Consider the following 12,706-nt stretch of genomic DNA (forward strand, 5'->3'; position numbering starts at 1 on the left):
CTTGCTCCTTCCAAGGGACTGATGAATGCTTTTATCCACTGTTGTCACCTTCAGAGGAGCTATGGGACCAGAACAACAATCCTAGGCCAAGTCAAGTGGAAAAGTAACCATGAGATAGAGGTATGCTCCCAAATCCCTTGCACTTGGCTGGGTTGAACCATGGGTGTGTATGTGTGTTGTGTGTGTGCACACATATGCATGTGTTCACGGATGACACAGTACAAAGGGGTGCAAAGTATTGAAGAAGCTACCACATGCAGAAACAAGTCCAGGGCCAAGAGAAATGGTCTTGGACCAAAAAGTCCCTTCTCTACCCCCACCCCCAGTGTTAGCCTCTGGGTAATGACAGTGAGTCCAATAATTATAGGAAGAAGTCAGAGGCATGGTGGGAAAACACTGCCTGGGGGTAAGGGGGCTGGGGTCTGCCCCAGCCAGCCACCTCCCACCTATGTGACCTTGATTTTCCCACTGGCAGTGCTAGAGGTTTAGACTGAACAAATGTCTTTGTTTTTCTCTCCCATCCAAATTTCTAACATTTTAACAGTTTTGGAAATAAGCAATTCTGGCACAGGCTAACAATTTCAGAAACGTAGCCCTGAAAGGGTGTGCCCAACGATGAAAAATTAATTTTTAGATGAAAATCTATAACAGTAAAAAGAACTTGGTTTTCTGCATGCTCACTAAATGCCTGGGTTTTGCGTTCTTGCATTTCATCAGCTCCCTGGGTCATAGAGTTCATCTCCTCCAATTTCACAGAAGGGAAACAAAGGCTTGGAGAAGAGGAGTCGTTGCACAAGGTGACCCAAAGCCGGGGCCCAGAGCCAGCCTGCCTGGCCACTACAGGAGCCAGCCGTTTAAAGACACTTGGCAGGAAATCCGAATTCTGTCTGGAGAGCTCTCTTCCTCCAACTTGTCACTTGATAAATCTGGGTTGTTGTTACATACCACACTTTCTTAGAGGGAGATATATTTGCCTTCTTTGCTTAAACATTCACTTAAAATGTATTTCTTTATGCAAATGTCCACTCATATACATAATTCTATATAAATGCACAAATCCTGTGATCGTATGTGGTTTTCTAAATGCGCTCTTTTCTTTCATGCTTGGCTCTGTCTCCCTTTTCCCCTCCTGCATCCTGCCTTCACCTCAGATAACTCATGTAACAGTTGTGGATATATCTTGCCAAATTTCCCTCTGTTTCGCCCAACCTTGCACAGAACGCACCTAGACCCAAACACATGTGGGACGTCAGTGTTCCCTTTACAAAATGGCATCATATAATACATGTTTCCCCATATCTTGCTTTTCTCACTCAACAGTGCTTCCTGGGAATGGCTCCAAGTCTTCTGGTACATATTTAATTCGTTGTTTTGATTGGCTGAAAATGAGTCCCTGGTGTAGTTATAAGGAAACATTTCCTAATAGACATCATTATAAGATCACCAAAATGTGGGACCTCAGGGCTCTGTGGAGTCAAGACTCCAGCTGCGGAAGAACATGCCAGGCTGTTCTCACTTGCAATAGGCTCGTGAGCAAGAATAAAGGCAAAGTAGAGAATAATGAAAAAAAGTGAATATGTTAGAAATATGTTGAATATGATCATACTTGTCTGAACAGTGTGTGTGTGTGAGATACCAGAAAATGGCCAGAGAGAATGGGGTCACCAAATGTTCATGGTGGCCTTCTCTGATGGATAGGACTTCAGGGAATTTTACTTTCTTTTACGAAAGGGATTTTTTTTCTTTCTCTCATACACATTTTTTTTGCCTTATTTGAATTTTAAAATGATTATGTATTATATGTGATAACGAGATAAAACAACGATTTCATTTTGGGTTTTTTAAGAAAAGAAACAAAAGCCTCTCTGTGTGTCCTTCCACTGAAGTTCTGAGGATATTAACAACAAAGAGCTGGTCAGAAATGCTGCAAGAGTCAGGACTAGAATCATTTGGAAGGTGAAAATTTGAGATTTTTATAAGAGACTGAGATAAAATTATTTTGTATTTCATGGAAATCCAGATATTATGGCCCAACATGCTGGTTAGAAGGGAACTGTGGATCCGTATAGTGTTATGTAAGTGGTCTTTACATGGTAGGATTTAAATGTGTTCTAGAACAGTGACTTTGGCCACTTGATGTGAAGAGCTGACTCATTGGAAAAGACCCTGATGCTGGGAAAGATTGAGGGCAGGAGGAAAAGGGGACAACAGAGGATAAGATGGTTGGGTGGCATCACTGACTTGATGGACATGAGTGTGAGCAAGCTCTGGGAGTTGGTGATGGACAGGGAAGCCTGGTGTGCTGCAGTCCCTGGGGTCGCAAAGAGTCGGACATTGACTGAGCGACTGAACTGAACTGAACTGAGAACAGTGACATGTAAATAGGCTCAGATAGTAAAGAATCTGCCTGCAATGCAGGAGACCCGGGCTCAATCCCCAGGTTGGGAAGATCCCCTGGAGAAGAGAATGGCAACTGGCTCCAGTATTCCTGCCTGGAGAATTCCATGGACAGAGGAGCCTGATGGGCTACAGTCCATGAGGTTAGGAAGAATTGGACACGACTGAGCTACACACACACACACATACACACACACACACACACAGAATGGTGACATGTGAATAGCCACAGAGACACACACCCCTGCCCCATCCTCACTCTGGGTAGAGGTGATATCTGGCAGAGGGGGAGGGAGGTGGCCACCCAGCAGAAGTCACAGGCTTGAGACCAGCAGAGTAGGTAGGCTGGAGCATGACTTCTGAGAGCCTCTCAGGCTGTACTCCTGCCATCTTTCCCCTCCCGCCAGACTCTAAAGAGCATCCATCTCTCCTCCCAGAGAGGAGCTGGGTGATGGCCTGAAGCCACACAGCTGACCAGGTGATGGCTGGAGCATCTGGAGTCTGGACTCCCTATACCCCCTTTGAGAAGATCCCCAGCCCGTGGACATCCCTTCTTCCCCTCCCAGCCCAGCTGACGAAAGGCCACACTTTTGAGAATGTAGGAAAAGATGCTTCACTGGGAGTGGTAAATTCTTTCTACTGGACAAGGAATCCTACAACTCAGCTGAGGACTGTGTGTTGGGAAGTTCTTCACTCCCAGCCCTTCTGAGACTGGAAGGTGTCGGGTGGCGTTGAGACCTTTGACTCTCTCACAGCTGACACTGTGTGTTTAAAGCTAACTTAAGCGGCGACTCTTTTATTATTGTATTGTATTGTCTTGTTTATTTTGGGCATTTGTAGAGAAGTATGAGCAGCCACGTTCCTTGCAGTCGGGAGGCAGTATAGGTTGGCTTGCTGGTGGGCTGGAACTCTCCCCAACCCTGCATCCCAGCTCCAAATCCTCAACAGGATTGCTCCTCACAGCCATGCCCAGTGACTCCTACAGGGTTTACTGTACCCCAGCTGGTTTTCCCCCAAAGAACAACAATATAACATTGCAGCCTGAGAGGGCACTGCTATGAACTGAATTGTCTTTCCTCAAATTCTTATCCCAATGTGATGGCATTTGTGCATGGGACTTTGGGAAGTCATTAGGTTTAAATGACGTCATGAGGATGGGGACCCATGATGGGATCAGTGCCCTTACGGGAAGAAGTGTGTGTATGTGTGTGTGTGTGTGTGTGTGTGTGTGTGAAGTCACTTCAGTCGTGTCTGATTCTTTGCCACCTCATAGACCATAGCCTGCTGGGCTCCTCTGACTATGGGATTCTCTAGGCAAGAGTACTGGAGCGGGTTGCATGGCCCTCCTCCAGGGGGTCCTCTCAACCCAGGGATCGGACCCATGTCTCTTATGTCTCCCGCACTGGCAGCTGTGTTCACTAGGGCCACCTAGTGGAGAGAGGAAGAGGTACCAGGTCTCCCCTCTCCAATGAGCTAGCAAGGGAGGCCTCACGGGAACTCAACCCCGCTGGCACCCCGACCTCTGACTTCCAGGCTCCAAGGTGTGAGAAAAGAATGGCTCGCTGTCTGAGCCACCCAGTCCATGGATTTGGTCGCAGCAGCCTGAGATAGCTAAGACACAAGTTCACATGTCAGAACCCTTTCCTGCTCCATTCCCAAAGGATAATCTTGCTCGGAGACGGCCAGTTCCAGGGAGCCGACGGGTGCAGGTAGAGTGTGGACAGATATTGCCTGAGAGGCTGCGGCCCCGAAGGCTGGAGCCGAAGCTGGGACCCACTGATCCGGCAGGGCTGCTGCTTCTGTCTGCTGCGATTCTTGTGAAAGATGCTGTCAAGAGCGGGGCCAGCCCAGGAGGGGCATGAGGGGGGCACGGAGGGGCAGACAGTGGTTCTGGGGGTAGCCCGGCTGTCTTAGCCTCTCCTTGGGCTTACCCTCCCTGAGGCACATGCTGCCCTCTGCTTCCCCATCATCCTCTCCTGGTTCCTTTTTAGTGTCTTTTCTGCCTTCTAGAGCCTCAGGGCTCTTTCTGGCTTCCAACACAGTTACCAAGCGGTTTTAATTAGAGAAACTGATGGCTGCGAACTGTTACCCAGGTAACTAAGACCCTTAATCCTCTAGAAATGTCCTCAGAAGGCCCTGGAGGGGGAAATGTAAAGCTCCTTATCTGGGGTCCTCGGAGCGGTGGGCATGGGATTTCTCTGCTGGTCCCCGCTCTGCCCACAGGGATGACGGGCATTCACTCTGACTGTGGAGCAGCAGGCTTCAAAGCTGTATCTCTTTGTCATTACACAGTGATCATGGGGGCAGGGAAGGAAAGACTCAGCTGTCTGGCACTGCCTGACTGGCTCTTCTTTCCTTCCAAAGAAGCATCACTGGATAAAAAGGCTGGAGCACCCAAGGTCATCGAGTCTAGTCCCCTGCCTCTGGGGTAATGCTCTGGTTCAGAAAATTCAAGAACCAGTACAGCTGCCTCTTTCCTTTCTAACTCAGATGCCTTGAAGGGGACACCTCCCCGCCCCCTGCCATCTTGCCCATGGTCTGGCTGTAGGCCTCCCTGGGGGAAGAGGGTGGAGACCCAGCACGTACACGTTGCCATACTCCATCTCGGTGATGGTGATGGTTTTGACGTGCCAGACCAGCTCTCTTTTGGGGATGAACCGGTCCTCCCTGGCGAGGTGGCCCACGCAGAGGGAGGCAATGTCCCCCAAGTAGACGCTGTCGAACTCAAACGTGTCTGTGGTGCCCCTGCAGGACACAAAGGTACCATCAGTGAGCGCTGCTCATGCCCACTGAAGGAAGTAAGCATTTATTCAGTGCCAGCTGTATCCTAAGTGCTCGTCTGAGGAACAGGGATAGACTGGCAAGCGAGACCTGATGTCAGGCCTCCATTGCTTGAGGGCTTCAGTCTAGTTCTGGAAAAAGACAACTGGAACCATTAAGAAGCCCTTCAGGCTGCCTGTTCCCAGAATCAGTGACTGGTAATAGCTGATGGTATTGGAGGAGGGTGAGGCCCTGGGCCCTCAGCACTGGGCTGAGGAGGGAGATGAGATTCAGGGAGCAGAGGGAAGGGGAAGGGAAGCGTCTTCTGATGGGGACTTGATTTGGCAAAGTCACAAGGTTGGAGGTGCAGTCATTTCTGGAAGGAGGGCTGGCTTGGCTGGAGTTTAGGTTCAGGGAGGGAAGGGGTAATGGAAAAGAAGTGGGGTGGGCTGCCTTTTGGGGGTGGGGCAGCTCAGCCCATCTTCAGGAAGGGGGGTGTTTGAATAGAGGGTGAAATGAGGTTATGGGAGGAGGAGGCTCTATTTAAGAGATTCTGGAGGCAGCAGGGAGATGAAGTGGGCATCTGGGCAGTTCGGAGGCAGCTCTGATGTACAGGAAGATGTGAGATTCTCCAGGGCGAGGCGGGCAGCCGGGAGTGCTGAGCCGGGGCGCTATTACACGAGACCTAATTTTGATTTTTCCTATGAAGCATCTTAGAGGCTCTTCCCTCCCTGCTTCTCAGTAGAACCGAATTCCATGCTGTCTTATTTGCATTTTCATGGGTGACTCTCCCTTTTCAATAGACTGTGAGCTCCTCATTTGGAAGGATGGGGAATAACATCTGTGTGATTCCCAGTCCTGCCACATAGTGGACTTGCTGTAATTAAGTGATTTTTGTTGTAGTTTTGCATTAAGTTAAAAAAAATTGAAATACATTTGACATATAGCATTGTGTAAATTTAAGGTGTATAATATATGAATCTGAAACATTTTTATATTGTACTATGATTGCCATTGTGGCCATAATTAGCACTTCTATCATATTGCATAATTATCCTTTTTTTTTTCCTAGTCATTGGAACAATTAGGTTCTAGTCTCTCAGAGGGCGCTCTCTTTAAATGACAGTCCTCTCCCTTCCCTTTTCTAAAACTCCTGTTGCGTCCCTAGAGCTGGAATGGTGTTGGCACACAGTAGGTACTCAGTATGTTCTTGCTGGTTAGGCCCATTTGTATATTTACAGCCCCAACTAAAAGGGTTGGCTCTTGTGGTCCCCCTCTTACCCACCCCACTTATCCCCATTCCCCTGTGGGCACCCCCTCTTCCTACTTTCTGAAGGCCCGCTGTCTAGAAGAATTCTCCACGAGGAACTCTTTGGACCGATTCTTCCTGCCCTCCAGGATGAGCCAGACGTTCTCCCTGGTTTCGCCTCCGTTGCCGGTTTCTATGACGATCTCGTAGGCTGCGGTGGAGAAGGTGGGAGACGGTCAGCAGAGGGGAGGCGGCACCCAGCACTGGGGCAGAAGCAAACCCGCCTCTCCCTTCAGGTCCTACATCTGGTCTGAGACCACAGCCTTAAGTGCGGGGGCTGGGGCACAGGTTAAAATCTTTACAGTCGAGGCGTTGTCAACAGAGCCTGCCTCCATTTGGGGACAAACCACAAGGAGGGGATGAGTTTCCCAAAGGATGCTGGGGCCTGGCTCTCAGGGATGGAGGAGTCTCTGAGATGCAAAGTGAAGATCAGGAGCAAAGAGAAGGGAGGAGAGGCAGGGCCCAGCTACAGAAAGGGGAGGGGAAGATCCAGGTGGGAGAGACTTCAGAAGAGCCTGGAACTTTCTCTAGCAAACAGCCTCTGCCTTGTCTCAGCTCTCACTTCGGTGTCTAGCTCAGCATCACAACCTCCCTCCCCTGAAGTTCCCACAAGCAGATCAGCATTGTTTGTTAAGTGGGTGTCTAGTACCAGGACTGGGCTAAACTCTGGGTGACCCTAGCACTCATCTCTGGCCCCAGATGGAAACACACTGACTATACAACAGAACAGAAAAGCCTGCAGCAAAGGGCACAAGTACCAAGGGGGAGAGAGCGGATCTGGCTCCCATTACATCTTCAACCTCATCTTTCAGCACTTTCCCCGCCTTGCTCACTCTGCTTGGCTTCCATGCTACTCCAGGAGCACAAGGCCTGCTCCTGCCTTAGAGCTCTGTCTGTGGCTCATCCCCTTCCTCTCCCCACCTCCATCCATGTTGACCTGGTTTACTCCTTCCTGTCCTACTCAGACGTCCCCTTCTCAGGGACCACCCTAACCAAATTCCAACCCAATTTCCCCAGGGCTCCAGCCTGCTCTGCTGAACTCTATCATCTTCTGATACCTTCTAATATGCTAAGCAGTTACTTATCATTTTGTTGCTTATTGTATGCCTCCCTCCCACCTGAATGTAAGCTCCATGAGGGCAAGGGTCTTTGTTTTGCTCATTATAGACCCCAAGTGCCCAGAACGGTGCCTGGCACATAAGCACTCAATAAATAGTTGTTGAGTGAATAATGAATGATTGGGCTCTTCTCAGTAAGCTCCATGAAGAAGGCACTGTGTGAGCTTGGCCTCGAAGAAGATTCATGATTGTGATCAACAGAGAACTGAGGGATGCTGTAGGAGCAGGGGAGGGGAAGGAGCATAAGCAAAGATACTGGAGGGCAGGGGCGGGGCTTGAGACCCGGGAGATCCATGAGATCCAGCCCCACTCCCCGTGGACCAGCTGGGATGGAGCTGGCACACAGGAGGACACAATATTTGTCTTCCTGCAGTTAGTGAGTCACTGAGGATTTGGGATTCCAGATCCAAAGAGATAGTTTGATTTCTGTGCTTTTATCTCAGAATTGTGATAAAGACAATTAGAAGGGATGGCTGTGTCTACAGCTCAATGTAATGTCAACCCCAGCCTCTCAGTGACCTGTTGCCTTTGTGACTTCTCTCAAGTCATAGATAAAGGGCATCCGGGCAAAGAACCCAGGATAGGGGAGGAGATCCACAGCGAGCACAGCCCTGGAAGAAGAACGTGTCTCTGCAGGCCTAACCGTTCACAGCACCAGGACATGAAATGAATGAGTCATGGCTGGGGGCTCAAAGCCAACACAGGGAGGGTAAGGTGTTTGTGCAAACCAGACACCTGTGAATTCAAAGAGGATCCTTCACTGTAGAGGAAATGGACTATCAGCACCCAGGGAAGAAAGCAGGGAGCATTAGGAAGCTACTTGCTTCCTGCAATCAGCTCAAGGAGGACATGCGTGTGGATCGTAACCAGCCCTCTCCTCATGGCCCCAAAGACGAGGCAGAGAAGGAAGGCGTGTAAGTGAGGACATTCAGACGGATTAAAAACAAATGTGGCCAGTTGCATCAACGGTCTTTCAATCAGCCTATTTCCACCTTGGAAAAGTCATTTCATCAATGACTTGATAAAAATGTGGAAGGCATGACTCTCAGCTTTGTTTATAGGTTTCTGGGAGGAAAGGACAGAGGAGGACCAGGGACCTGACAGGGTGGGGCAGGTAGCAGCCCAGCCTAGAGGGATCCATGTAAGGCTCACCCCGGGGCCAACACCCCCATGGGAGGAGTCTGGCCGGAGAAAGTGGCTCCGTAGCCACCAGGCAAGTCATTCACATGAAGGGGCCACTAACAAAGATACTGTGGGCTTAGTGGGCATGAATGTGGCAGGACAGGAGAGAGCGGAGCTGTCTGCCCTTGACATCTCGCCTGTGCTCCGGGCATGGTATCTGCAGACAGAGATGAACCAGAAGCCCAGGATGCACCGAGCAGATCCAACACACCTCACATGAGCAGCTCCTGAACAGATAGGTGTTTGCCTCGAGGCCAGGACAGCAGGGCCACAAGGCACCGAGGAGCACCACCAGAGGACACCTGGGCATCCAGTGAGCACCTGCAGCTTATTGCTCCACATCACCTCCCCCATCTTATGTTGCCAGGACCCTTCTTGGCTCTGCAAGTTCCTCCCATGTGGTTTTGCATGACAGTCCCAGACCTGGACAATCAGAATTATTCCTTAAGAGATGCTCTCTTCCCTTCCACCAAAGCTGTTCGATTAGAAGGCTATGGGGTTGGGGGTACCAGCCACCATCTTCCCACGATGTAGAGAAAGAAACAGTTGAGAGAAGGGGACAAGGACATACTGAAACCACTGGAGCCTCTGGAGACAGCCAAGCCCCAGCCAGTTCCACCTGAAACCTCCAAGTTCCAGGCACCAACATGCTCCCTTTTTCCTGGAGCCAGCTTAGGGCTGGGGTTTGGGCATGTACAACCAAGTCCTGAGCTCTCCTGAAGTTTTCTGTTTGCCTCCATTGGGACTGCCAATAGATGGCAGCTTCAAGAACATAATCATAGAGATGAATTTTAAAACAGAGCTGTCTGGTGGAGAGTGAGTCCTCTGACCTGGGGAGTTGCTCATCAAGCTTGATTGTATCGGAACTGGAAATGTCGCAGATAAGGCTGACTGAGCAGCCTGAAAAGGCTTCAAGTAGGGGTGGATAAGAAGGAAGGGGGCTGTAGAGCGGGGAGGCATTGGTCTTGCTGGAGGATGTCCCAGAGAGGGGGCTTCCCAGGAGGCTCAGGACCCACCTGCCAATGCAGGAGATGCGGGTTCAGTCCCTGGCTTGGGAAGATCCCTTGGAGGAGGGCATGACAACCCACTCCAGTATTCTTGCCTGGAGAATTCCATGGACAGAGAAGCCTGGAGGGTTACAGTCCATGGGGTGGCAAAAAGTTAGACATGACTGAAGTGACTTAGCACGCACACTGCATGCCCCAGAGAGATATTTTTTTGTCCTCCTAGGTGTCATGTGTGTGTGTGTGTGTTGTGTACATGCTTATGCACACATAAGCACATGATCTTACTGTCCAGGACTTAACACAGAATCTCTGGGGTGAGACCCAAATAACAGTATTATTTAAAAGTTGCCAGTGGTTTTCTTCTTTGCCTGCACATTGGAATCACCTACAGAGGCTGACGCTTACAGAGGATGGGGAGCAGCTTCTGACACGGCTAACAAAAATTGGAGGTGAGGCAGCGAACAGGATGCTAAACAAGGTGGAGTAGCTGATCTGTCTGGAGTACCAGCCAGGCCCAATGATGACACAGAGACCGTGGTGTGATGAGTCCTGATAGGATCAGGTCATATGAGTCCTACTGGCTACGGCTGAGTCTTTGATGTATTGCTTCACTTTTCTGGTTTTTGGTTTTCCATACCTAGGATAGAGAGAGGTGAATTTGCCCCTATCAAGCTCATAGGGTGGGCGTAGGGTGATGAGGATCCAGTGAGGACAGGGGATGTGTGGAGCACCTTCACACGCATGAAGCTCTGTTCAGATATGAGAGGGTGTTTATTCTTACAAGTCAAGTGCCCAGAGATGCCCCTGGGGACACAGACATGGAATGTAAGTGCCATGAGGGCAGGATCTCTGCCCTATTCATTAGTGTGTCCCAGAACCCACACCAGGCTGTGTCACTTGGTTAAAGATAGCTGAGGTTGGAATGATTGGCTTGAATTGTATCCCTGGCTCTCCCTAAGATGAGCCTCCATCTGTGGACATGGGTGTCACTGGCCTTTGGGCACCCTGCCCTCTGCAGGCTCCTCATAATGACAGACTGATCCAGACCATTCCTGGGCTTGGTGTTCCTGCCCTTCCATCTCTGTCTCACACACATCCTTCTGGAATTAATGCAAGTACTGCTTCCCCTCTACCAAGCTCCCTACCAACCCAAATTCCATAGGTCTTAGCAAGCTGTTTGGTGGGAAATCTGTGAAGGAAACTCCATGGTTATGCTCCCAGCCTCACAAATCTCTCCTCCCCTGAACGCCAAGGGCCCCAGGAGCCTTTATTGCTCATGTTAGCAATTATGCGTTAGCCTCCACCACTAATGAGATTGTGAGGCCCCAAGGAAAAACAACCTTCATTTGCTGAGCTCTAATGATTTGTGCACCTACTAAGTCCCAAAGCCTGCAGAGTGATTCTGTCCTTGACCTCTGGGAGCTTATAGCTGCGTAGGGACAACACAGATGGGCACAGTTCAGTACAAGGAAACTAACAATCACAAAGCAAGGTGCATGGTTCATAGCATCTAAAATAAAAGTGGGCCCCCAGTAAGTACAGTTAGAGAAGCTGGGAGTTCACCCTCTGAATTAGGGCAGGCATCCTCATACATGAAGACTGACAGATGAGTGGTTGGCCCTTATCTGAATGCTCCCAGTACCATCAGTGATCACTCCTCTCCAAGCAGCTGAGTCCATCACTGGGCAGTTTGGATGGCATGGTACAGAAGGCTCAGTGGCTTTCCACCAAGCATCCATGCTTCCCTTTCGTGATGTACAGAGCTTGCCCAGGGCAACTGTCCAGCCAGGTACTACAATCCCAGGTGCCTTTGCATCTAGGTGGAGCTACATGACTCATAGAATATGAGTTAATGTGTTAAGAAAGTATAGAATGTGCCTTCTCCCAGCTCTCTTTTTCCTCTTCAAGAAATGTGGGAGCCACATGTTGAAAATGGCAGACAGGTGAGAAGAGCTTGGGCCCCTGAATCACAGCATAGAAGGGCTGTTGCCAAACACCACACTGGACTGATTACATCAGTGACAAACAGATTTTGTTGTATTTAGCAATTGAGATTTGTGGGTTTAAGTCTTACTGCAGCTAGTGTTACAGTAACTAGCTAGCTGCAATAAGAAAAGGTTGGAAAATCCTTTCTTTACATCAGGCTCTGCTATTGATAAGCCTTCATCAAATCTGTTGGACCCAGATACTGGCATCTGTATTAAAGAGACACCTCCCTGGTCCTTGATAGCCATCCACCTTAGGGACTAATTACTCTTCCCCTTTACATATGCCCTGAGGAAGGAGCCAAAGAGAAAGCTGTTGGTGGAGACGCTGGCTCCCTTCACATTCTGTTTTCAGGAAGGCCTGAGTTGGTGGCTGTTGCCATAGACATCAGTTGGAGAGAGTCCACGACAAAAAAGTAAACCAGAGAGAGCATCACATCAAACTGCCCAGGGTGGGCTTGTCCCCTGTGGGTTTTCCTGCTACCTAATAAGTCCCTGTGGTCTGAGGCTGTGAGCTGGCACCAGTATCTTGGCTGTCTCAGGTTCACGAAGCAACACTTAGGGTGTTTACTTATGCACTGCTCCAGTGTTATTTCTTTCACTAGGCATCTGATTCCCCTCCAGCTCTGAGAGATCTTCCTTTAGATTTTCCAACGTTGTCCCCCTCCCTCTGCCCAGGCTGCATCTAAGCAGGGCCCACCGGTGTCCCCACGTACTGGTCTCCTCCAGCTCATCATGGATCTCATTGTTGGCGCAGGCGAAGTCGCGGACCGTCTGCCTGTCACCCTCACTCTTGGAGAGCCAGCAGTCACATTGGAAGCGGAAGGTCTCGTCGCGGGAATTGTCCTTCACGTCGACATGGCTCAGGTGCCAGCCAGGAAATATCCCTGAGAACAGAGACACGGGGCTGGAGGCTGAATGGGCTCTTCCTCCCCTTTCAGACTTTTG

General features: G+C 49.8%; 1 protein-coding gene across 1 annotated transcript in view; it reads right to left on the minus strand.

The window, feature by feature from the left end:
* Positions 1 to 12,706, minus strand: part of LOXHD1 (lipoxygenase homology domains 1) — a 198,479-nt gene that overhangs the window by 1,503 nt on the left and 184,270 nt on the right. The window contains exons 37-39 of the mRNA XM_018039819.1: positions 12,475 to 12,645; positions 6,485 to 6,617; positions 4,984 to 5,142 (exon numbers count right to left, since the gene is read on the minus strand). Coding sequence (XP_017895308.1) covers positions 4,984 to 5,142; positions 6,485 to 6,617; positions 12,475 to 12,645 — 463 coding nt within the window. The remainder of the gene's footprint in view (positions 1 to 4,983; positions 5,143 to 6,484; positions 6,618 to 12,474; positions 12,646 to 12,706) is intronic.

The sequence above is a fragment of the Capra hircus genome, chromosome 24 (assembly GCF_001704415.2).
Source record: "Capra hircus breed San Clemente chromosome 24, ASM170441v1, whole genome shotgun sequence".
Classification (NCBI taxonomy): Eukaryota; Metazoa; Chordata; class Mammalia; order Artiodactyla; family Bovidae; genus Capra; species Capra hircus.